The 27150-nt window shown below is 44.4% G+C and overlaps 1 protein-coding gene across 5 annotated transcripts in view; it reads left to right on the forward strand.

Annotated features, from left to right (window-relative positions):
* The window catches only part of GADL1 (glutamate decarboxylase-like 1), a 195805-nt gene that overhangs the window by 13484 nt on the left and 155171 nt on the right, over positions 1–27150 (forward strand). For 4 of the 5 annotated variants that reach the window (XM_010835560.1, XM_010835559.1, XM_010835563.1 and 1 more), the window contains exon 2: positions 25852–26024. In XM_010835560.1, the coding sequence (XP_010833862.1) occupies positions 25852–26024 (173 nt within the window). Of the gene's footprint in view, positions 1–25303; positions 25330–25851; positions 26025–27150 lie in introns of those variants that run through there. The other variant, XM_010835562.1, reaches the window with a different exon arrangement.

Genomic DNA, 27150 nt, shown 5'->3' on the forward strand with positions numbered 1-27150 from the left:
TTGCAACCCCATGGACTGTAGCCCACCAGGCTTCTCTGTCCATGGGATTCTCCAGGCAAGAATACTGGAACGGGTTGCCATTTCCTTCTCCAGCGGATCTTCCTGACCCAGGGATCGATTCTGTGTCTCCTGCATTGCAGGTGGTCTTCTGCATTGCAGGCAGATTCTTTACTGCTGAGCCACTGGGAATTCCCTGTTATGTAGATATTGTGGTCAAAGTAAGTGTTTCAAAGCAAAACACTAGTTTTGCAAGACAGACTACTGCCTTCAGATAGGACTTTCTAAATTTTTTTATTTACCTTTGAGCATGTCCTGCTGCACCTAGAAAACAAACTCATGGAGTTTTGTCCATAGCACAGAGAAGGTTCCCTCGTCCACCTTTAATGGTTAGCCGTAACTTCAGTTCAGTCGCTCAGTCATATCTGACTCTGCGACCCCATGGACTGCAGCACACCAGGCTTCCCTGTCCATCACCAACTCCCGGAGCTTGCTCAAACTCATGTCCATCAAGTTGGTGATGCCATCCCACCATCTCATCCTCTGTCATTCCCTTCTCCTCCTGCCTTCAATATGTCCCAAAAGCTAAGGTCAAAAAAGAGAATGTTTAGTGTGAAAAATATCAATGAAAGGGAATTCCCTGGCAGTCCAGTGGTTAAAACTCCTCACTTCCAGTGCTTCCAGTGCAGGGGGTGTGGGTTCAATCCTTGACTGGGAAACTTGGATCCCTCATGCCAAGTGGGGTGGCAAAAAAATTAAATAAATAAAAAATAAAACCCACTGGGAATTTTGAAAAATGTCAATGAAAAGTCTCCACTTCAGACATGAAAACATAATGGAGACAGAAAAAGTAATTGGGGCAAGACAGACCAGGACTGAAAGATTTATCTCCATTTCTCATTGCTTGAGATCAAAGCCAAGGAGTCATGAGGAGCAGTAGCCCATTTACCTGCTAATTTAATGGAAAGTGGCTTCCCTGGTGGCTCAGAGGGTAAAGCTCTGCCTGCATTGCAGGAGACCTGGGTTTGAATCCCTGGGTCAGGAAGATCCCCTAGAGAAGGAAATGGCAACCCACTCCAGTACTCTTGCCTGGAAAATCCCATGGACAGAGAAGCCTGGTAGACTACAGTCCATGGGATCACAAAGAGTCAGACACAACTGAGTGACTTCACTTTCTTTCTTTCACTTTCATTAATAGAAAGTGAAAGTGAGAGTCTCTCAGTTGTGTCTGACCTTTTGCGATGCCATGGACTATACAGTCCATGGAATTCTCCAGGCCAGAATACTGGAGTGGGCAGCTTTTCCCTTCTCCAGGGGATCTCTTCCCAACCCAGGGATCGAACCCAGGTCTCCCGCATTGCAGGCAGACGCTTTAACCTCTAAAGGCTTGGAGACAGGGGAGTGGGAATCTGAGTGATCAAGCATCTTTACTGAACATTGTAAAAATGGAGCATTGCCTAAATAGACTGTTTATCATCGCTGACCAAATTTTAACCAGATTGGATTAAGTAATGGAAATTTTGTCACCTCTTTCCATCAGTGGAGATTCATGAGGTGATAACATCAATTAGAGACCAAAGTAAAGATACAAGCAGACTTTGTTTTATTATACTTTGCTTGTTTGCACTTCCCAGATACTGTTTTTTACAACTGAAGATTTGGGGCAACCTTGTGTTGAGCAAGTTTGTTGGCAACATTTTTCCAACAGCATTTGCTCACATCATGTCTCTGTGTCACATTTTGGTAACTCTCACAATATTTCAAGTTTTCCTGTTATTGTTATTATATGTTGTAAGGTCACTCCCTGTACAATGTCATGAACCTCCGTCCATAGTTCATCAGGCACTCTATCAGATCTAGTTCCTTAAATCGATTTCTCACATCCACTATATAATCATAAGGGATTTGATTTAGGTCATACCTGAATGGTCTAGTGGTTTTCCCTACTTTCTTCAATTTAAGTCTGAATTTGGTGATAAGGAGTTCATGATCTGAGCCACAGTCAGCTCCTGGTCTCATTTTTGCTGACTGTATAGAGCTTCTCAATCTTTGGCTGCAAAGAATATAATCAATCTGATTTTGGTGTTGACCATCTGGTGATGTCCATGTGTAGAGTCTTCTCTTGTGTTGTTGGAAGAGGGTGTTTGCTAAGACCAGTGCATTCTCTTGGGAAAACTCTATTAGCCTTTGCCCTGCTTCAGAATTCTGTACTCCAAGGCCAAATTTGCCTGTTATTCCAGGTGTTTCTTGATTTCCTACTTTTGCATTCCAGTCCCCTATAATGAAAAGGACATCTCTTTTAAGTGTTAGTTCTAAAAGGTCTTGTAGGTCTTCACAGAACCATTCAACTTGAGCTTCTTCAGCGTTACTGGTTGGGGCATAGACTTGGATTACTGTGATATTGAATGGTTTGCCTTGGAAATGAACAGAGACCATTCTGTCATTTTTAAGACTGCATCCAAGTACTGCATTTCAGACTCTTTTGTTGACCACGATGGCTACTCCATTTCTTCTAAGGGACTTCTGATGAACTATGGACGGAGGTCCGTGACATTGTACAGGAGACAGGGATCAAGACCATCCCCATGGAAAAGAAATGCAAACAAGCAAAATGGCTGTCTAAGGAGGCCTTACAAATAGCTGTGAAAAGAAGAGAAGCGATAAGCAAAGGAGAAAAGGAAAGATACAAGCATCTGAATGCAGAGTTCCAAAAATAGCAAGAAGAGATAAGAAAGCCTTCCTCAGCGATCAATGCAAAGAAATAGAGGAAAACAACAGAATGGGAAAGACTAGAGATCTCTTCAAGAAAATTAGAGATACCAAGGGAACATTGCATGCAAAGATAGGCTCTAATAAAGGATAGAAACAGTATGGACCTAACAGAAGCAGAAGATTTTAAGAAAAGGTGGCAAGAATACGCACAAGAACTGTACAAAAAAGATCTTCATGACCAAGATAATCACGATGGTGTGATCACTGACCTAGAGCCAGACATCCTGGAATGTTAAATCAAGTGGGCCTTAGAAAGCATCACTATGAACAAAGCTAGTGGAGGTGATGGAATTCCAGTGGAGCTATTTCAAATCCTGAAAGATGATGCTGTCAAAGTGCTGCACTCAATATGCCAGCAAATTTGGAAAACTCAGCAGTGGCCACAGGACTGGAAAAGATCCGTTTTCATTCCAATCCCAAAGAAAGGCAATGCCAAAGAATGCTCAAACTACCACACAATTGCACTCATCTCACATGCTAGTAAAGTAATGCTCAAAATTCTCCAAGCCAAGCTTCAGCAGTACATGAACTGTGAACTTCCAGATGTTAAGCTGGTTTTAGAAAAGGCAGAGGAACCAGAGATCAAATTGTCAACATCCAATGGATCACCAAAAAAGCAAGAGAGTTCCAGAAAAACATCTATTTCTGCTTTATTGACTATGCCAAAGCTTTTGACTGTGTGGATCACAATAAACTGTGGAAAATTCTTCAAGAGATGGGAATACCAGAGCACCTGACCTGCCTCTTGAGAAACCTATATGCAGGTCAGGAAGCAACAGTTAGAACTGGACATGGAACAATAGACTGGTTCCAAATCAGGAAAAGGAGTAGGCCAAGGCTGTATATTGTCACGCTGCTTATTTAACTTCTATGCAGAGTACATCATGAGAAACACTGGGCTGGAAGAAGCACAAGCTGGAATCAAGATTTCCGGGAGAAATATCAATAACCTCAGATATGCAGATGACACCACCCTTATGGCAGAAAGTGAAGAGGAACTAAAAAGCCTCTTGATGAAAGTGAAATAGGAGAGTGAAAAAGTTGGCTTAAAGCTCAACATTCAGAAAAACTAAGATTATTGCATCTCCTCCCATCACTTCATGGCAAATAGATGGGGAAACAGTGGAAATAGTGTCAGACTTTATTTTTGGGGGCTCCAAAATCACTGCAGATAGTGATTGCAGCCATGAAATGAAAAGATGCTTACTCCTTGGAAGGAAAGTTATGACCAACCTAGATAGCATATTAAAAAGCAGAGACATCACTTTGCCAATCAAGGCTATGGTTTTTCCACTGGTCATGTATGGATGTGAGAGTTGGACTGTGAAGAAAGCTGAGCACCGAAGAACTGATGCTTTTGAACTGTGGTGTTGGAGAAGACTCTTGAGAGTCCCTTGGACGACAAGGAGATCCAACCAGTCCATCCTAAAGGAGACCAGTCCTGGGCATTCATTGGAAGGACTGCTGCTGAAGCTGAAACTCCAATACTTTGTCAACCTCACGCAGAGAGTTGACTCATTGGAAAAGACCCTGATGCTGGGAGGGATTGGAGGCAGGGGGAGAAGGGGACGACAGAGGATGAGATGGTTGGATGCCATCACTGACTCGATGGACATGAGTTTGGGTAAACTCTAGGAGTTGGTGATGGACAGGGAGGCCTGATGTGCTGCGATTCAAGGGGTTGCAAAGAGTCAGACACAACTGAGTGACTGAACTGAACTGAACTGAACTGGAGGTGACCTATGTTTAATGGCCTTTGACATTACTTTTGTAATTGTGTTTTGGCACCAGGAACCATGCCCATATAAGACAGCAGATTTAATCAATAAATGTGGGAGTTCTGACAGCTCCATCAACCAGCCATTCCCCATCTTTCTCCCTATCCTCAGGCCTTCCTATTCCCCGAGACAGCAGTGTTGACATTAGACTGTTAATAACCCTACAATGGCCTCTAAGTGTTCAAGTGAGAGGAAGAGTCCCAAGTCTTTCACTTTAAATCAAAAGCTAAAAATGATCAAGCTTAGTGAGGAAAACACGCATCATGATAGGTCAAAAGCTAGGCCTCTTACACCAAACAGCCAAGTTCTGAATGCAAAGGCAATGTTCTTGAAGGAAATTAAAAATGCTCTTCAGTGAACAAGAAAGAGAAACAGCCTTTGTGCTGATGTGGAGAAGATGTGAACGGTCTGAAAAGAAAATCTGGCCAGACACAACGTTCCTTTAAGCCAATACCTAATCCAGAGCCAGGTCCTAATTCTCCTCAATTCTCAGAAGGCTGAGAGAGGTGAGGAGGCTGCAGAAGAAAAGTCTGAAGCCAGTGGAGGCTGGTTCATGAAGTTTAAGGAAAGAAGCCATCTCCACAACATCAAAGTGCAAGGTGAAACAGCAGATGCTGGTATAGAAGCTGCTGTAACTTACCCAGAAGGTCTCCATAAGATAAATAATAAGTGGCTATGCTAAACAATAGATTTTCAATGTAGATGAAACAGCCTTCTATTAGAAGAACTTTCATGACTAGAGAGAAGTCAATGCCTGGATTCAAGCCTTCAAAGGATAGGCTGATTTCTCTTGTTAGGGGCTAATGCAGCTAACTCAGTGAGTTTAAGTTGAAATCAATGCTTATTCACCATTTTGAAAGTCCTAAGGTCCTTAAGACTTATGCTAAATCTACGCTGCCTGTGCTCTGTAAATGCAACAACAAAGCCTGCATGAGACCACATCTGGTGCCAACATGGTTTACTGAATAGTTTAAACTTACTGTTGATCTACTGCTCAGGAAGAAAAAAAAAGATTCCTTTCCAAATATTTACTGCTTGTTGACAAGGCACCTGGACACTCAAGAGTGCTGATGGAGATGTATTAATACAAAGAGGTTAATACTGTTTTAATGCTTGGTAAATAATTTAACGCCTATTCTGTAGCCCATGGGTCATTTTAACCTTCAAGTTTTATTATTTAAGAAATACATTTAGTAAGGCTATAGCTGGCATAGATAATGACTCCTCTGATAAATCTGGGGAAAGTCAATTTTAAAAAAACCCTCTGGAAAGGATTCGCCACTTCAGATGCCATGAAGAATATTCGTGTTTCATAGAAAGAGGGCAAAATAGCAACAGAACTTTGAAAGAAGCTGATTCCAACTCTCATGGATGACTTTGAGGGGTTCAAGCCTTCAGTGGAGGAAGTAACTGCAGATGTGGTGGAAGTACCAAGAGAACTAGAATTAGAAGTGGGACCTGAAGATGAAACTTAATTTTTGCATTCACATGATAAAATTTGCACTGCAAGATCAAACCAGCCACTCATAAAGGAAATCAATCCTGAATATTCATTGGAAGGACTGATGCTGAAGCTGAAGCCCCAGTACTTTGGCTACCTGATGTGAAGAACTGACTCATTAGAACAGACCTTGATGCTGGGTAAGATTGAAGGCAGGAGAAGGGGACAACAGAGAATGAGATGGTTGGATGGCATCACCAACTCAATGGACATGAGTCTGAGCAAGCTTTGGGAGATGATGAAGGACAGGGAAGCCTCTGCAGTCCACGGAGTTGCAAAGAGTTGGACATGACTGAGTGATTGAACAGCAATGATAAAACCTGGACAGATAAGAAGTTGTTTTTTATGGATGAGGGAAGAAAGTGATATCTTGAGATGGAGTCTACTGTTGGTGAAGATGCTGTGAAGCTTGTGTAAATAACAAAGGATTTAGAGTAAATTTAGTTGGGGGTTTGAGAGGCTTGACTCAGGTTTTGAAAGAAGTTCTCCTGAGGGTCAAATGCTATCAAATAACATTGCATGCTGCTGAGAAATTGTTTGTGAAAGGAAGAGTCAATGAATGTAGCACGCTTCATTGTTGTCTCAAGAAATTGCCACAGTCACCCCAGCCTTCAGCAATCACCACCCTGATCAGTCAGCAGCCATCAACGTCAAGGCCAGCAAAAAGATTATGACTCACTGAAGGCTGGTTAGCATTTTTTTAGCAATAAAGTATTTTTTTAGTTAAGCTATATGTATTTTTTTAGAGATAATGCTGTTGAATACTTACTAGCCTACAGTAGAGGGTAAACATGATTTTTGCACATACTGGAAAACCAAATAATTCACATAACTTGCTTTGATATTTCTTTTATTGTGGTGATCTAGAACTGAACCAGCAATATCTCCAAAGTATGCCAGTACTGAGTTTTTCTCAGTATACCTGAGTGTCGTAAATGTCACTGTGCCACAGACACCCTTGAAACTAAATCGGCTGCTTCAGCCACTGCCCTTGACATCAGCGCTGTTTGCGGGGAGTACAGTTGCCAAAGATAAATGAGTGTGAAGCTGAGTCTCGGGTCTGCTGATGAAGAATCCCATGGCAAGAGGCTTAGTATTTAAGTTTTCCACTTTTTAAAGACGGGAAAGCAATGGCAGTCAAATGACTTTCAGTCATATTGTAATTTGAAGCTGAAGTGTTCCATCATACACTCGTGCCTATGAACTCAAAGCAAAACAGTATAGAGACGCTTGTGAGATAAAACAGACTCTCCATCAGTTCCTTTCTTGAACCACAACCATGGAGGTCCTGAAACATTATAGGAATTCACAGTTTCACAGATCATTGGTGAGGACTGCTTTTAGAAATGCTGGAATGTGCTTTATATTAATTATGTGAATAAGAATTTAATTTTAGAAAGGGCTTTAGCTATAGAGTTATTGACTATTATTAACTGTTACTAATACCTGTTATTAACTGTGGCCTGGTGTCTCAGACGGTAAAGCATCTGCCTGCAGTGCAGAAGACCTGGGTTCGACCCCTGGGTCGGGAAGATCCCCTAGAGAAGGAAATGGCAACCCACTCCAGTACTCTTGCCTGGAAAATCCCATGGACGGAGGAGCCTGGTAGGGTACAGTCCACGAGATCGCAGAGTCAGACACAACTGAGAAACTTCTCTCATCTATCGACTATCAGAGTGGCAAGGCATCTTGTGGCCCACCATTTAACTGAAGGTATCATTTAACCATGGGGCTTCCCTGGTGGCTCAGTGGTAAAGAATCTACCTGCCAATGCAGGAGACATGGGTTCCATCCCTGGGTCAGAATGATCCCCTGGAGAAGGAAATGGCAACCCACTCCAGTATTCTTGCTGGGAAATTCCATGGACAGAGGAGCCTGATGGGCTCCGTGGGGTGGCAAAGAGTTGGACTGAGTGACTAAACAACACCAGTCACTTAACCAGAGAAGTTAAAGTCCTATTTCGCAGCCACAGAAACTAGGTAGGGCTAGAGTTGGGTCTGGAACCCTGGCCCCATCCCAAATTCCAGAGTGTTCTTTCTGTGCATAAGAAATCAACCCTGCAAAATACTGATTAAATCAGGGTTAGATTTATGTTTCTTTCCACCAGCATCTGCCATGTCTTGGCGCAGCACTAAGAATTTCAGCATCCAGGAGCTTCTATATTGCAGCGCAACCATTTAAATTACTTGATATCAGAGGGCTGTTGTTAAATATTAAAATCTCTTTTGGTGATTTAGCTGTAGCATTGACAAATCTTAAATTTTCACACTCCAATTTTTGCCTCTTAAATACATGGCTAAATCCTCCCTTTGTTTAAGTGCCTTAGCTGAGAAGACGGTTCCCCATTCAGCACTCTGGATTCTATGTTGATTGACCTTCTAATACTTTGTATCAACTTACAAAATCAATAGAGCCTTAGTTGATATTTTATGACATATCTGTTCTTTCAGATCCTATATGGGCCCCCAAAATACACGTGAGGAATGTATTTTCCTCATATGCATTTTCCTCGTGGTATGTTCTGCTGTGCCATTGACTCGGTTTTATTTCTGTACCTAATTTGTGTGAAGCAGTGATAGAGGAGAAAGAAAATCTATGAAAAATTGAATTTCCTAATGTTCATCCATGGTCTTATTTTTCAAGTTGATGGCACAACAAAAGAGAACTTTAGAAAGTAATGGTGGAACATACATATGATGACAGTTTTGCCCAGAAGTGTTCAATACATATGTCAGCTTAGCATTAATTGTTCTTTTATTGTTTGACCCGTGTTAATCCACCCTTCCTGGCGAGAGTGGCTGCATGGTTTAGTGAAAAGAGAAGAGACACTGCAATCAATCATAGTTTAAATATCAGCTCTGCTATTTACTATGCCAGCTGCATGACCTCCATAAATTTAATTAACCTCTTGGTTTCTCATTTCCATATTTGTAGAGTTGGGTATGATACTTGCCTTATAAGATGTTATGAAGATCCATGCAGAGACATGTAGTATGAATACCTGTTACAGTGTTTGTCTGGTCCACAGGCATTCAAAAAACAGCAGTCATTTGTTTTGATTTGGATTTTCCAGAAGCAGTCCATGAGTCGAGGATTGGAGCGTAAATAGTGTCTTTGGAAGGTGGTCCCAGGGAGATCAACAGAGAACTGTTATAAAGCGAGTTATCACTGCGGGTAACTACAGTTTACTTCTGCTGGGTAACTAGAGTGTTGGTGAAGAGTATGCACCCCAGAGTTATCCCATATGAAGGGCAGGAGAACTGGATGTCTGCCTGTTCATTTCTATCAGTTGTTGGTTGAGGGATGCTGGTATGGGTATTAATTTTTCAGAGCTTTGGGTTTGCCATGTGAGCAGACAGTGTAGAAAGGTCCTAGGCAAAGGATGAACGTGCTAGCACTTGGAAATCTTGTAGGTTTTCCTTGGATGAGACACACCTGAAGAACCACATTACCAGACTTTTGTTAACTGTGATTATGTTTTCTGACTGAGGACCTTTTGTTTTCCTAGATTCCTATCCCATAGTGGGTAGAAGTCACCTCATACCAGCTCATGATGGTGTTAAATATTCAAAAATATTGTAAGCCAATTTGTAAACTATTGGTCCCTTGAAATTAGCTTGATGGAAGTCTTTGTACTGTAGAAACAGGCACATGCTTTGAAGCAGGACCTTTTTCTCCCTTAGATAATTTAAAGTTTCCCTGGGGACTCATAGGGGCTTCCTTGATAGCTCAGCTGGTAAAGAATCACCTGCAATGCAGAAGACCTGGGTTCGATTCCTGGGTTGGGAAGATCCCCTGGAGAAGGGAAAGGCTACCCACCCTAGCATTCTGCCCTGGAGAAGTCCATGGACTATATTGTCCATGGGATCAAAAAGAGTCGGACACAACTGAGCGACCAACACTTTCACTTTAGTGACTCAGATGGTATCTGCCATGCAGGAAGATCTGAGTTCGATCCCTGGCTTGGAAAGATCCCCTTAAGAAGGGAAAGGCTACCCACTCCAGTATTCTTGCCTGGAGAATCCCATGGACAGAGAAGGCTGGTGGGCTACAGTCCGTGGCGTCACAGAGTCAGACACAATTGAGCAACTAACACAACACATCCACAATTTTAGCAGCACTCCATTGTCCCCCAGCCTTTTCTCCCAGGAGATGCAGAATGGGAATTAAAAAGAGCTGAGGTCACACCTGAGTCTGACATCTTTCAGCTGTGAAGCCACGTTCTAACTGCTCTGAGCCTCAATGTCTTTGTCTGCAAAATGGGCGTGTCTATAACTTACACAGCTGTGATGAAGATTAAATGCAGTAACATGCTGTCTGTAAGACACACTATAGAACAAGGGCTTCATTATTGAAATTAAGCCTTACACCAATGTGGGGGGAGCTAGGAAAGGAAAATTCCACAGGAGGAGTTAGGAATCAGAGAAGAGTCACTAACCAGCTTCCCAAAGCACCGTTGAGAATGGATAGGTTAGAGTTCACGGGACCCGTGAATGCAGGCATGCAAAGTTGCCAAGGTGTGACTACTGTGAATGAAGCTGAAGCAACAGAGCTGTTTAGCGGTGTAACTGCCATCTCAGGAGATCCAGAGCCACGCATCTAGTGGAGAGGAGGAGAGTGAGACCAAGCCATAGTGTGCTGGCAAGTCTACAACTACCCTTCACAGACATCAGAGAAGCTGCGCTGCTTGTTCACTTCTGCCCGAGAGCAGAGCCGAGAGCCACAGAGAACGCTGGGTTAGGAGACCACCCCAGAGGCGGAGCCAGACCCCATTCAATATGCGCACTATACAGCTTGCTAGATTTCAGAGCTGCTAGGGGCCAGCGCCTGGCCCTGGGCCTTGCCTTCTTTCCTGGGTGTGTCTGTGGTATTATCCCGTCCTTCTCAATATCGTGTATTATGTGTAATGTCTGATAACTTGTGTTTTAGTTTATGGGTCCCTGGACCAAGAGCTGCCTTGTCTGTCTGTAGACTTGATACAAATCCTGAGATCCCAGACTGAAGACTGTCTCTATGAGATAAGATTTAGCTTGGTCCTGGGATGGAAAGAGCATATTTTGTGGACGGGAGGAATAGGAATAATTTGCTGCCAGAGGGTAGCCTCTGCTGGATTCAGATTCCTCCCTTCCTAGAATGCCTCCCACTTGCAATGTGATGTTGCCGTCTGTCATCAAGGCGTGAGCTTTTCTCCTGCATCTTTGAGTATGATTTTCCTTGTGACTTGCTTTGACCAACAGAGTATGGTAAAAGTAAAAACAAAAGGTCGTGTGACGTCCACCCTGAGATCTCAAGAAGTTTGCAGCTTTTGCCTTCACCATCTGAACTTGCCTCCCCTTCTGAAGAAGACCTGTCACATCTCTGGGATAATGACAGCAAGGCCCAGCTCTCTTAGTCTTTCCAGTTCTGAGCTGGGCTGTAAGCCAACATACAGGCCACTGCAGGTGTGTGAGTTAGCTCAGGGAAGACCGGAAAAGCACCCAGCTAAGGAAATAGTACATCCTTGTATTTTGTTAAAGCTTATTTACTTGGCTGTGTTGGGTCTGCGTTGTGCATGCAGGGTCCTTGTTTCATCATGTGGGATGCTCCGTGGTGCCACACTGGCTGTCTAGTTATGGCATGGGGGTTTAGTTGCCCCATGGCATGTAGGACTTTAGTTCCCTGCCCAGGGATTGAACTTGCGTCCCCTATGTTGCAAGGTGGATTCTTAACCAGCAGACCACGAGGGAAGTCCCCATGCTTGTCCCAATCCACAGTTTTTGGGTCATTTGTTACACAACCATGGATAACTTACACACCCATCCAGTAAACTATTTTGTGCTTAACTTAGCCAGGGTGGGTTTAGTTGTTTGTATCTTCACAGGGCTGTTGTAGGGGATGAATGTGCTACTTTTTGTAAAGGGCTTATCAAAATCTGGCACACAGAAGGGCTAAATGAATGGTAGCTCTTGTATGTGAAATCGGTTCTGAATGCTTGAGAGGGGTAGTGCAGACGCCATTAGAACATCCAATAGTCACAATGAATGTCAGTCTGCATGCCACTGAATCACAGTTCTCCCAAATTCAAAATGAGGACATTTCCTAAATTATCTGTAAGTGCTTTTCAAGCTCTAAGATGCCATGATCCTGCACAAAGTTGGCCCCAAACTCAGCTTGGCACGTCCTCTCGATGGCTCTAAACTCACGCCTCATTGGGTCTCAGCTGTGGACCAGCCCATGCCAACGCTTTTACGGTCTTTTATGCAGTGTCTCTGAGTGCTTCATTTATCAACACAGGGGCAGCAGGGAGACGCGCGCACCCCCAGAGCTGTCGCCTTTGCCGCTTCTGGGGCACCGTCGATACTGTAGTTTATGGAACTGTTGCCTCCCAGGTAGCTTAAGCTTTTTGAAATCTTTGCTCTAATATCATATGGAGGGGAGGCTGATTCTGTGCAGCATAAAGGATGAGGAGGAAGATGCTAGTGATTCCTCACCCTCCTCTCTGCTTTACTGAGCAATTCATCTCTGAACCCACATTTGCATCCCCCATTTAGCAATGCATTTGCCCTGCAAATAAGAGCCCTCCCTTCCTAGAAGGCAGTTTAGACTGTGTATTTCTTAAAGATGCTTCTTGAGAGGCTTTCTTGCCGTTCCGGAAAGCTCCTCAGCATATCCTTTCCCATTCCATTGTAATAAACTTCATGAAAAGATTTTGGTCAGTGAAGATCTCTGCACTTGAGGATGGCCACAAATGAATTAGCATGCACGTTGAGATACTGAGCTGAGAGCAGTTGCCCACTTCTGACCTAGAAGATGACCTTCCAAAGGCCTAGGCAAGGAGGTAGAACCCTGGCACAGATGAGCATCACGTCAGAGTTAATCAACGGATCATGCAAACGAGGCACCCATTTATAGCATTTATTTAAATTTTCATTTAAATTGCTGGTTAAATGGAATCATTTAAAATCCCACAGTCAACACTTGAGTAAATTGGTTTTAAAACTATATATTACATTGCAGCACACTGCAGTTTATACACAGTTCCAAAATAATTGCTTGTTGCTCTCAGAGTACAAAATATGTGTCCAAATAGTTTAAAGTGGTTACATGAGAAATAATGTCTTCTTATTTATCTTTTCTTGGGGAAAAAGATAGAATATAGTCCTTAGGAACGTGAGGTCTGAACTCAGGTCAGACCTGGCATTGAATTCTGTCTCTGACACTTACAGTTCTCTTTGTCTCTCTGGCTTCCATCCTGTCTGTAAAACTGAGTTAATAAAGATAATCATTATGAGAATTAGATGAAGTGACATATATAAGATACCTAGCTCAGTACCTGATCCCTTGCAAGTACTTAATGGTAACTACTGTTATTGTTTTCTAAATGCTATTATATTTTTGTTCCCTTTCTGCATACTACTACTGAAAAAGCTGCTAGAAAAGATAAAGTCACACAGGTGGCTGGCATGGTATTTATTTTTGGCCATGCTCTTCTAGTTGCTTTTTACTAAGACAGTGGTCTACCCACTGGCCACAAACACCCTGACTTGTATGTGAGTGGAACATTTCATAAAGTAGAAGAAATATAATATTTGTTTTCTGGTGGTAGCTGGGTGACCTCTAAGTTTTGGAGAACAGTAGAGAAGGCAATGGCACCCCACTCTAGTACTCTTGCCTGGAAAATCCCCCGGACAGAGGAGCCTGGTAGGCTACAGTCCAAGGCTACGTGTCCAAGAGTCAGACACGACTGAGCAACTTCACTTTCACTTTTCACTTTCATGCATTGGAGAAGGAAATGGCAACCCACTCCAGTGTTTTTGCCTGGAGAATCCCAGGGACAGGGGAGCCTGGTGGGCTGCCGTCTATGGGGTCGCAGAGAGTCAGACATGACTGAAGCAACTTAGCAGCAGCAAAAATAGATAAGAAGCTCTGAAAGTCCGGAGAATATACTTACTAAACTATGTCTAGTTCGCTTTAACTTTCCTTGATTAGAAATGTCTACAGAAGCCAAGTTATTCTGAACATTAGTTATGGTTCTCTGGTTCTGCCGAACACAGAATGACTCTTGCTCACTAGAAGGGGGAGTTTACTAGAAGGATTTGGGAGAACTCACAGAATTGGTGAGAAAGCTAAATAATGAGACCTTGGAAGAAACAGGGGCCAAGGCAACTCTGAAGACCTGGAATACTGGGGACTTGGAAATACCCACGAAAGGGGTAAACCTAACTGACGGTGCTGCCAAGACTGCATCCTGGGGGGGAAGAGAGAGTCCAGCTGGAATGCTGGACAGGCCAAAATTTGCCCAAGCTAACAAGCAAACTCAAAAGGAACATTCTCCCTACTCAGCCTTAACTCTCAGAAAACAGGAGGGTCACTGATAAGGCTACAGGTCAAATCTAATGTTTCAGAGATATTGTAGGCAAGAAGTTAGGTGAAGAGTCAGAGAGGGTACAGAGCCAAGAAGATGGCAGAGGGGAAATGCCAGCAGGAATGGTGACTCTTGAGGGGAGGGCTAATGAACGAGAGGGCAGACACAGTGAGAGCGGTCTGGGGAACACGTTACTGTTGAGCCAGTCAAAAGCACATTATCTGTAGCCAAGTTCTACAGCCAGGGCTGAAATTTACTGTTTGCACATGCCGATTTAGAGTTCTCATAGAGCCTGGCTTCATCCAAGTCCTTGCAAACTGAAGTTGTATCCATCAGAGAAATTCATAATGTAGAGAGGGGAATGGTGGGTGAGGTGGTCTTGAGAGCTGCCTGTCAGCCTGACAAGATGACACTTCCATATCAGCATGTAGATCTTGTCAAGTAACCTTTACTCAAGTCACGGGAGTAGATGTCTCGGGAAATCCTACTCTCCTGAAAATATCAGAAGGTCACCCAGTTTCTGGCCTGGTGCCCTGTGAAAGGAAAACATTTTGAAATTAAAAATAAATAAATAGAGTTTATGGCGAACCGTGCATGTATCGGCCATTGGTAGGGCTGCTGCTGCTGCTAAGTCACTTCAGTCGTGTCCAACTCTCTGCGACCCTATAGACGGCAGCCCACCAGGCAACCCCGTCCCTGGGATTCTCCAGGCAAGAACACTGGAGTGAGTTGCCATTTCCTTCTCCAATGCATGAAAGTGAAAAGTGAAAGTGAAGTCGCTCAGTTGTGTTGGACTCTTAGCGACCCCATGGACTGCAGCCCACCAGGCTCCTCCAACCATGGGATTTTCCAGGCAGGAGGACTGGAGTGGGGTGCCATCGCCTTCTCCAGTGACAGCTATATTGGAGAGGCTGTTTCAGAGACTCCCTTCTAAGAAGCTTGTCGTCTCGGAGAATGGATGGTGTTAATGGACCTAGCTGTTATGTTAAAGATCATGGCCTGGTGTTTCCACAGACTCTGAATCACCTGACTGGCAGCCCAGGTGCTAACACAAGAGGATCTCACAAAATAAAACTTGGGGTGATGCGAGCATGTCACCACCCTGAAATGTTCATGTTCCTGCATGCTTTGCAAGAGAGGAGCTGACGTATGGATGCACAACGTGACTTTTCTGTATCTTACTCTGTCGCCTTTCAGCCAAAGATCATTTCAGAGCGTAGACTTCCTGGAGGGTAGGAAAGCTGTACTACCCAAGTACAATTGTAAGGCTTCTTAGAAAAACATGGGGTTCCTGGCTTCAAGTTTGCAGTAACAGTATTATAGGGGAGAGATCAGATTAAGTATAACCCCCATCCTGTCTTCTCTCGTGGCTCAGGTGGTAAAGAATCGGCCCACAGTATGGGAGACCTGGATTCGATCCCTGGGTTGGAAAGATCCGCTGGAGAAGGGAATGGTACCCACTCCAGTGCTCTTATCTGGAGAATTCCATGGACAGAGGAGCCTGGCGGGCCACAGTCCATGGGGTCTCAAAGAGTCGGACACTACTGAGCGACTAACTCTTCACTTTCCCACCCTGTCTGTTATGTGATTCATATTCTCCCTCTCCCTGGCCTGGATTATTGCCATCATATCTCCCCAACTTGAGCTCTTGATTTGCCGTCTGAACCCGTCACTGGTACCCACTTCATCTTTCTAAGGCACTTTTCTTATTCCATCAGAAATTCTCAATGGCTCCCGTTGCCCATCAGGTGCCATCCACATTCCTCAGTTCTCAGTGACATCCTCGCCACCTCTCAGCAGTCCCTGCCCCTTGGATGAAGAGAAGTTCTTGAGGTTTCCTGGACACACACACACACACACACCTTTTTCTGCCTAGTTCAGGTTGTTTTTTGGTCCCAAATGTCTTTTCCGTGACCTTTGTTTCTACCCCATCATAACCAACTTCGACTAATCAGTCTAAAGTCTTGATATTCCATTCCTACTTTACCACAGGTTGACCCAGCGCGCCCTTTTCTGGTGGTCCCCACATCTGCCTAGGGCCCTACCATTTTCCTGGTGGCTCAGGTCCCCATTTCCCTGGTGACTCAGGTGTCTTCAAAGATTCTTCTGTTGTCGTGACCCCCTGAATCCACTTCATCAGCCAGCCCTCTTGGCTTTACTGCCAAAGCCTCCCAGATTGCAGTGCTTCACTGCATCTTCTTTCTGCATCTCCTCCCAGATCAAGAGGCTGGTGCCTCTACTGCCTGGACTTCCACAGTAGCCTCCTAAGCAGCCTCCCTATTCCCACATCTGCCCTTAGACAGGCCCGCTCTACAGGGTGCCAGAGACATCTGTTGGAGATGCAAACCAGACCGTGCTGCTCTTCAGATTAAAACCCTCGAGTGGCTTGCTGTGCCTTTGGAATGAAACGCCTTGCCTGGTCTGCTCCCGAACCTCTTTCCCAAGCTCGCTCTATGCTCCCTTCCCTTGTCCTCACAATTGGACCCCACCCATCTCTTTCTCTTCCTTTGAGAGAACAATTTATAGATCATTTACATCTGTTGCTTCTTTCTAAACTCTCTTTTCATGTCTTTTTACATCTGGAACTTTCTCCTCATTTGCATCTTAATTCAAATGTTTCTTCATAGGAAATACCTTCCCCTGATCAGATATGAAATTCCTCATTGTCTTCATTCTATCAAGCCGTTCAGATAACTTCCTTTAAACCACTTGTTAGGGTCTGCAATTATTTAAATTGTTTGTTTGTTTTTTTTATTAACTATCTTTCCCATCCACCCCAAGTAAATTTGTGTCTTCTTTTGCATTGCTCAGCTTCCAGTGCCTCACACATTGTCCTGAACATACTACTACTACTACTAAGTCACTTCAGTCGTGTCTGACTCTGTGCGACCCCATGGACTGCAGCCTACCAGGCTTCTCCATCCATGGGATTCTCCAGGCAAGAACACTGGAGTGGGTTGCCATTTCCTTCTCCAATGCATGAAAGTGGAAAGTGAAAGTGAAGTCTCTCAGTCGTGTCCAACTCTTAGCGACCCCATGGACTGCAGCCTACTAGGCTGCTCCATCCATGGGATTTTCCAGCCAACAGTACTGGAGTGGGTGCCATTGCCTTCTCCCGTCCTAAACATAACAGGCCCTAAATAAATATTTGCTGAATGCTTGAATGAAGGACCATTCTAAATACCATCTAACCTAAAAGGACTTTCTGTTTCTCACAATCAGAAGCCCTTCTCTGGAATTTCAGTGTGCTTTATCCGACCTCAAGCATCATACTTTATACTTTATACCTTCTAGATGGGATCCTAGGTATTCACAAATGTGTCTGCGTTTCCTTGTTGGACACTGTGGTTACTGTCTCTATGTCTGACTCGTCTCTGAGTCTCGCACAGTGCCTGCCCCAGGGTCTTGCACATACCTAGTATTCAATAAATATTTGCTGCTGCTACTGCTGCTAAGTTGCTTCAGTTGTGTCCGACTCTGTGCTACCCCATCGACGGCAGCCCACCAGGCTCCCCCGTCCCTGGGATTCTCCAGGCAAGAACGCTGGAGTGGGTTGCCATTTCCTTCTCCAATGCATGAAAGTGAAAAGTGAAAGTGAAGTCGTTCAGTCATGTCGGACTCCTAGTGATCCCATGGACTGCAGCCCACCAGGCTGAAGTGGGAATAAATATTTGGGGAAGTATAAGTGAAAGAAGCATTAACTCACTGTGAATTTCAACTAAAGTGAGTTTAACCTCCAAAATAAGACCAAAGGAGTGATTTGCACTGTCTTATTGTCTTTTTTTTTTTTGCCTTTGGGTGCCATCTCAGGTGGCTCAGTGGTAAAGAATCTGCCTGCCCATGCAGGAGACATGAATTAGATCCCTGAGTCAGGAAGATCCCCTAGGGAAGAAAATGGCAACCTACTCCAATAGTCTTGCCTGGAAAATCCCATGGACAGAGGAGCCTGGCAGGCTATAGTCCATTAGGCTGCAAAAGAGTCAGACAGACTTTTCGACTAAGCCACAAACAACAAAGCCCATCTCTAGCGGACCAAAGCTGTGAGCATAGTTTTACCACTTGCTCCTGTGACTTCATATTTTAGGGCTGTGCTGTGGACATCATCTGGTGTCTAAGTCAGGTCTCTGATTAAACCAGTAACAGAGCTAGATTCAGACATTTAGTCCCTGAACTTGTTGCTACTATCCACACCTTTGGAGCTTCTGTGGCCACTGCCTTGTATTATTGTTATTTCTTAATATTGATTTATTTCCTAGAGTCGTCTTCCTTGTAGGCTGCCCATAGCTACCCTCTCATTGGCATGCTGTATCTGCTGCTGCTGCTGCTAAGTCACGTCAGTCGCGTCCGACTCTGTGCGACCCCATAGATGGCAGCCCAGCAGGATCCTCCGTCCCTGGGATTCTCCAGGCAAGAATACTGGAATGGGTTGCCGTTTCCTTCTCCAGTGCATGAAAGTGAAAAGTGAAAGTGAAGTCGCTCAGTCATGTCCAACTCTTAGCGACTCCATGGACTGTAGCCCACCAGGCTCCTCCGTCTATGGGATTCTCCAGGCAAGAGTACTGGAGTGGGGTGCCATTGTCTTCTCCGCATGCTGTATCTAAGACAGCACAAATGGCTTAAAATAGATATGAAACTCTAAAGGGATGCAAACAGTGGGTAAATCTGACAGTGCCAGGTACAGCGACTAAATTAGGTGTCCATTTTTTCGAACTTAGAAGAAACACCTGATTTAGAAGACTCCAGTACAGAGCACTGTCTCTTCAACTTCTTTTCAGCTCTGTTTTTTTCTCCCTGTCCCCCTGGATATTGTCTTTCAAGACTTTAACAACTTGAGAGCAGAGACTGCATTTTTTACTTTCTGTATTCCCAGGCACCAGGCTGGGTGCTCGGTACCCAGCAGGCCCTTATTAACTTATGAATTAATGTTACCTCTTCCCCAGCTTTCTTCTCATGCCTGTCTTGGACTGGCCCACTAAGCTCTCTAGGTCCTGACCCTCAGCTCGCACTAGAGCCCCAGTGTCTCTGGCACAGCTTTTCTGAAGTGTTCCTTGGCCTCCCCACCAGATGCCTGGATTCACTTTGACTCATTGTTCCTCTTTCTGTTCCTTGGAAGCAAGCACTTATTTTCCTAGAGCTAATTTTCTCTTAACAATTAAAGACTCTCAAATGGTGAGCTTGGTTCTTTAGGGTTGATTTTCTGGCTAAGATCTGACCTTTACCGGAACCAGCATGCAATGTTGGTACTGGAAGAGAGTTCACTAACCCCACCTCAGTAATGGTCCTCACTCACTGCGTCCTGTGCTCTATTCCTGCCACTCGGCTCTGTAGCTTGCAAGGCTGTCTTCCACCTTTCCAACGACCCAGTGTTTTCTCCACTGGCCACATAAGAAGGCTGGGTCACATAGATGTTAGGTAGCATGGGCAACATCACAGCGGCACAGTTAGAATTGGGGCCAGCACCTCCCTGGTTTCAAAGCTTAAGCCTGGGCATCACCTCAGATGCTAATGGAAGCCTTACTAATGGGATTATGCTGACCAGAGAATGAGGAATGCCAATTCACTGTATTTGGAGCTGGTGAGACCACACCTGGGTTATGCCTCCTTTTATTAAAAATAAACTCATTCAGATGAGCAACCGTGGATTATCAGATCCATGGAAGAAGCTGGAGCAGTTTTACTTGGCAAAATAAGAGACTTAGATGAGAATCGATGAAAGTCTTCACATGTTCGGTATAGGTGCTGCCGAAGCTAGCACAAGGTCTTCACATGTTTGGATTAGAGCCCACGGGAGAGAAATCAGACTTGCTTTGTCCTCTCCTCTCCTGCAGAAGCCTGGAGAAATGATGCAAGTGCAGATTCAGAATCACCGTAGGGGAAGCTCTGTGGCCCCTCCAGCTGTTTGTCATGGAGTTGCTACTTTAAGAAATGAAAAGGTTTTAAAGTTGTTATTATTCTTAACTCCTGCAGATTTTTAGAGAGAAGACAAGTCTTCGAATTCAGAAGTCTTCTCTGACCCCTCAGCTTCTCCTGTAACCCTAAGCCATAACCCTAAATGTCTACAGTGTTTGCATTCAACTTGTTATTGGTGTCCTTCTCAGGACATGTGACACTCCTTATCTCCTATTGCATTATTCAAACTCTGAGACTCTCAGTTACAGAGGACCAAAACTGAGTCTAATTTGTCTTGCTGTCATTATTGACTCCGTAACACTGCCTTACAAACTGTAGATGTCCATAGCACAGTACCCTGTTGCTCCTTCATAAAACCTCAGTGTATTATTCACCCCAGTTTCACTGCTTAACCAGCTCTGTGACCCTGGACAAGCCAGTTAAACTCTCTGTGTCTCCACTTCCTCAACTATAGACCTGAATAACCAGCTGGAAATTTTGTGACAATTAAATTTTTCAACTCTGTAAAATTTTGAGAGCAGAGTCTGCCCCACATGTCTTGCACTGTTGTAAATTTTCAGCACCTAACTCCCCAAAGAGACTTTGAGATCCACAAGAAGATGACCCAGTTCCTGTCTTTAGCCTCCAGCCTGCTGTGTGGCACATGGCAGGTGAGTAATCCACGTTTGTTGAAATGGATACATAATCATTAAACGATAAGAGAGAAGCCAGGCAGCCAAAGATGTCAGATTCTGGAAGCATCTGAGAGGTCAACAACTCTGGTCCCTAAACCCACCTGCATGTTAGTATAAGTATTCGTATAAGTGAAGGCAACAGCACCCCACTCCAGCACTCTTGCCTGGAAAATCCCATGGATGGAGGAGCCTGGTGGGCCACAGTCCATGGGCTCTCTAAGAGTCGGACACCACTGAGCGACTTCACTTTCACTTTTCACTTTCATGCATTGGAGAAGGAAATGGCAACCCACTCCAGTGTTCTTGCCTGGAGAATCCCAGGGACGGGGGAGCCTGGTGGGCTGCCGTCTGTGGGGTCGCACAGAGTCGGACACGACTGAAGCAACTTAGCAGCAGCAGCAGCAGGTGAGAGTGCAGCCGGCCCAGCACTTTTCCTGGATTGTCTCCTATTTTATTGATGAGGGAAAGTGAAGCACAGAGAGAATGTATCATTCCAGGATCAGAGAACCTGAGAGGCTCAAACTCAGCTCTCCTGTTGTCTCAGCCACAGGCTTGGGGAAGGGGTTTGGGGTCTGTGTGAAAGGGTTGAATAAGATGACCTCTAAGATAATGATGCAGCCAGCCAACAGCTCAGGGAGTTGTTGAGTGCTTGTGAACACCAACAACTGAACTGTTTCCTGGGACGTCCAGAAAATTGAGACATGGATCCCTTCTGTCATTGTTTCTACTCTGGTACAAGAAATAAAACCTCTACACAAATAGCCACTTTCCTGCAAAGTGGAAAGTGACAAGGCAGGAAGTCTGGACAGCTGCCACACAGCTGCTTGACTTGGGGGGGACACAGCTGCTTGACCATGGCTGGAAGTCCAGCTGTCTTCATGGGCAACCCCCTCCCACTGAGGCTCCTTCCTCTGACTGTTCCAGGAGATAACTCACCAGCTGCTTTAGAGTTCACTACCCTGGCGTCCCTTGGACTGCAAGGAGATCCAACCAGTCCATTCTGAAAGAGATCAACCCTGGGTGTTCTTTGGAAGGAATGATGCTAAAGCTGAAACTCCAATACTTTGGCCACCTGATGCGAAGAGTTGACTCATTGGAAAAGACTCTGATGCTGGGAGGGATTGGGGGCAGGAGGAGAAGGGGACGACAGAGGATGAGATGGCTGGACGGCATCACTGACTTGATGGACATGAGTTTGAGTGAGCTCCAGGAGTTGGTGATGGACAGGGAGGCCTGGCGTGCCGCGATTCATGGGGTTGCAAAGAGTCGGACACGACTGAGCGACTGAACTGAACTGAACCCTGGCATCTGATCACTCTGAGATCTCCCTTTCCCTTGTCATAGCTTACTGTCACATGTAATTACTCCTGTTTATTTATGTATTTAATAAATAGTTTTAATTGCCTACTGCTGTTACCTAACACTTACTGAGTTAGCTAATATTTCTCATGTTTACTGAGAGCCCACTCTTTGCCAGGCTTTGCTTTAGGTCTTAGGTCTTCATCTGCATTAATTCATTTAATCCTATGAAACTCTGAAATAGTATTTGAAGCTGAATTTATCATTTGGGCTTCCCTGGTGGCTCAGATGGTACAGAATCTGCCTGCAATGCAGGAGACCCAAGTTTGACCCCTGGGTTGGGAAGATCCCCTGGAGAAGGGAATGGCTACCCATTCCAGTATTCTTGCCAGGAGAACTCCGTGGACAGAGGAGCCTGGTCGGCTACAGTCCATGGGGTCGTAAAGAGCTGGACACGACTGAGTGACTAATACTTTCACTTTATGATTTGTTCAGCAAGGAAGAAGGGTGCATCTTTTCAAACAAACCAGAAGTTGAGCTAATTATATAGACAGGAGTTTGGAAAGTATGGAGTTGAGGAATCGGTGGACATAAAAAAGTCTGAATGTTTGGGGACTGACTGGTTTCCACATTTGGCAGTGTGGTTCCTGGAGTGAGACTTGTGATGGACTGACCTTCAGACATCAGAAGCCTACAAAGCAGAAAAGGAGGGAGAAGGGAAAGAAAGTGGCCTTGGTGAAAAGAACACATGGTGAGGAGAGTGGAAGCCTCTCACCCGTGGTTCCCCTTGACGACCCAGACTGCACACTCAGTTTTGCCTCATCGACCCTGTTCCCCGGGTCCCTCTTTCAGCCCCTTCTGGTCCTTTCTAGTCCATGAATTGAGTTCTGTGTCTGCCCTATTCCTACCAAAGGCGTCTCCTGCTTGGTTAGAGCTGCCAACCTGCAGTGGCCTCTCAGAGGAGGGGACATGGTCGCTGGCTGGTTGAAGGAGCCAGGGTCCCGGACTTCTTTTATCTAGTAACCAAAAAATGTTTATGGAACTCTTCCAATCTGACAGGCACTTTTGGGTGCCCTGAAACAGACATCAGCTGACAGGAACTGGATCCTTCCCATACAGCATAATCTCTGTTGCAAAGACAGTATTTAAACAAGTAAGTAAATAAATATTATACATATAATATGTCACAGGGTGGTTACCACTCTGGAGTCAAATAAAGCAGAGAAAAGCGTGGGAGAGAGGAGTGGGTGCAGTGTGAAATGAGGTCAGTGCGGACACCTCGCTGAGAAACTGGTGTTGAAGGAAAGAGTCAAGGACGAGTGAGGCGGCCACAGTGAGTGGGCAGGAGGGCACTAATTCTGGAGGGCAGGATTAGAGAAGTGGTTTGACGGCCAAGAGATAATGGGGGAAGGAGCTCATTTAAAGCCTTAGACGTCATTTTCAGGACTTTGACTTTTAACTTGATAAAGAGTCATTGAATGGTTTGAACAGGAGTCATGATGTGAGCTGACTTAGCTTTTTGAAGAAACATGGGAGCTGCCTTCCTTAGAATTGTCTTCACAGTACATGGGGCAGGGTGGCAGCTGGAGGGTTCATTGGAAAGTGAGGCCAAGTGTTTGATGGTGATAAGGGAGGGAGCACTGAAGAGCAGACAGATTCTGGGTATATTCTTCCTGGAGCTTTCTTCTCATAGAAGGCTTGAGTATTTACTGCTGTCAACTCTAGCAGATAGAGTCCTGACGTGCCTCTCCAGAAGAGCACAGCTTGACTGACTGTTCAGTCTCCAGAGGGTCTTTTCCAGTCTGGGCCAGTGTGACAATGTGGCGGGGTCGGGGAGGAGAGGCACATGATCACATCTTGTTGTAGAATTAAAACATCAAGAAAAGATGCATAATCTATACCCAAACCTTTATAGTTTTTTAAGTAGGATTTTTCTCCTATAGAATTGTTCAAAATCAATATAGAAATTATAGATTTCTACAATTGATGGCTGTGGAGCAAGAGACAGTTTTAATTTCAATTTCTCTGCTATTTTGGTCGCAACCGGGTGTTTGACATTGTGTGTATGTGTGAGAGAAACAGAGAGGGAGAGAAAGAGAGAGACTCTTAGAGGCCTACAGAGTGGCTGCTATTCCCTGGGCAATAGAAACCTGAAATCCCACTAATGAGGTTAGAAAAAAATCAGACCTTTTCTGTGTGCTTAATAATAGCACTGCCTACTGACATAACCAGGGTTCCCTGAATAATTGCCCTCTTTTCCAATTTATTTTTAGGACCTAAAATTTGGCGGGGAGGAAAGTGCCTTGAGTGGTAAGCACTTCCATCCAACAGCTCAATTCTAGGCCTTCACCATTTGGCCCTAAACTATATTAGATACATCTTTCCAAGTGGAAGACAAGTTAAAGCTAAGGATGAAGCTGAGATTCATTGTGAGAGCTCTAAATGGTTTACCCCTCAGTCTGAGGATAAAAGATCAATCGTTTGCTACAGATTCTATCATTCTCGAACTGGAGAATCTTCCCGCGACGTTTGTATCTGCCTATGGACACCATTAGAGTTTGCCAGTCATAGAATTAAAGGGCATAATAAATGTAAATTCTGTTAGAACCCTCGGTAGGTATAAAAATATCTGAAATACACACAGACCCATCAATGTGTTTAAGGGAGGTGCTATGCTTGGCGAGGCACAGAAAAATATTTAAAAATTGTTTGTGTAACTTTTTGCAAGTTATTGAATATAATAAGGAGGAAAGAGATACTAATTAGAAAGAGAGCATACGATTGAATCAGAGCTTGAGGCAGAATATTGGTTGAATATCTGGATTAAGTTGCCAGCATTAATTTGGAGGGGAGCTATTTTGGGTAGGCAGTAACCTTTAGTCTCAGATATAGATTTCCACATTGACTTTTAACCTTTAGTCACGGGCCCGCAGCTGTCCAGTCCTGAAAGTGTTCTGTTCCATCCTCCTGCCTAAATTGCAAGTTTGAGAAGTTTCAAAGTGTGAGATACTGCTTACAGGAACCTTCCCGCTGCTCTGTTTTCTCCTCCTCCCAGTAGGAAATGGCCAAGTATATTTAACGGGGGGCTTTCAGAGACACAGCAAGGGAGCATTTAATCACAGGCTTAAAACGTAAAATCAAAAGAAGAGACACACTGACATTTCTTCTTCTTCTCTGGGAGTGACTTATGAAAGGAAATATACAGTCGTCCTTAAATTACAAGGGAGTGTGTGTGTTCATGAAACAGACATGGGCTTGTGTTTACAAAGATCATTTTTGCACATGTCTGAAAGATGTTTGTACGAGTGAATAAAATGGGTTGAATTTACATTGCTTGAACTCCTGCATGCTCCCTGGTGCTAAACAAAAGATGCTGCAGGAATGGAAAATGGAGCTTGCTTTCTTTAACTCTGTCGTATCACTGGGCACCATTAAGAAGCTGTTAGCTTCAGTGCCTCAGACGTATCAAATGAAGGGACGCCCTCTCAAGGTGGGATCGCAAGCCGTTTCCTCCATGCTTTGCTTTGTGCTGGAATAAGATTCTCTCTAACACATGGTTTGATTGTGTGCTTCCAGGAGATATCAGTCCACAAGAGATGGTTCCAAGCAGGAAGAACGTGGTTCTCGTGGATGGAGTCATACTGAACGGCCCCGCAACAGATGTAAAAGCAGGAGAAAAATTTGTGGAAGATGCCTGTAGACTAATAATGGAAGAGGTGGTTTTGAAGGCTACAGACATCAATGAGAAGGTAAACGTGAAAGCCTGTGAGAAACCGTGAGGATGGGACTGCTAGGTTTTCTCCACCCCTGGATGGCTAGATGTAAGGGGAAGAGGAATCATGCTTTCATTTCCTGTGTACTTTTGTTTCAAGGGGATGCCCAGATACCAAAGTTGGTACCCACTCTCCCACCCCACCTCAGCTTCCAGACCCCCATCCAGTTTCTGCTTTCCTGGAAAGCAGCCAGCAAGTGTGGGGAGACTGGCCAAGACCCAGAGTTTAACCAGGTAAGGTTGTGAAGCACAGGATGAACCTTTCTGCCCCAGATGATGATACAAATTATAAATCAACCGATGATCTGATTTCTATAGTCTCCAGCACACACCCTGCTTTCCATTGTCTGGCACATATTCTTTATGTTGCTAGTGAAATCAAGCAGAAGGTAGAAAAAGTGTGAAAAGTTTTTAAATTTATCTGAGGGACTTTACTAGCAGTTTGTCTGAGCTTAGACTGGAAATCTTGGGTTGCTAAGTCTGACTTTTCTGACTGGTACCAGTGACCAGTTCTAGCTTTCAAATTCAGACGCAAATTGATACTGGAATCACCACTGATGACATCTGTTCTTAATAGTAATTACTTTGTGCCAATTGATATTCTAAGAGCTGCTCCGTAAGTGTTTGTGTATGTAACCCATGTGTTTGTGTACTGAATCTGTAAAGACACCTAAGATGCCAGTACTATCGATCAACTCCATTTTAGAGACGAGGGGCAAAGCGTGGCACCAGATGCCAAGGATGTTTCCCCAAAGAACATGCCAGCGGATCTTGGGGCTGGCGCCAGAATCCAGGCTGGTTGCAGAGTCTGTGCTTTTCATGGCTTCTCCCTGTGTTTCTCAGAATCTCACAATTAATAGCTATCACACTGATCACCTTTCATATTTCAAATCACTGAAGGTATTTCCTAATTTTGTGCTTATAATTGAGTTTTCTCCCGTCTTAGCTGTACCCGGGGAATGTTTGGACCTGCTTTACTTTGGATGGAGTACAGTACTCCCCTGGAAATTTTTTATATTGGCCTTTATTCAGTCATTAAATATTAACTGAGTCTAGCTAAGGATAAAACATTATATTCAGCCCTGGGGGATATAAAGCAAAGT

The sequence above is a fragment of the Bison bison genome, unplaced genomic scaffold, assembly GCF_000754665.1.
Source record: "Bison bison bison isolate TAMUID 2011002044 unplaced genomic scaffold, Bison_UMD1.0 scf7180017864043, whole genome shotgun sequence".
NCBI lineage: Eukaryota > Metazoa > Chordata > Mammalia > Artiodactyla > Bovidae > Bison > Bison bison.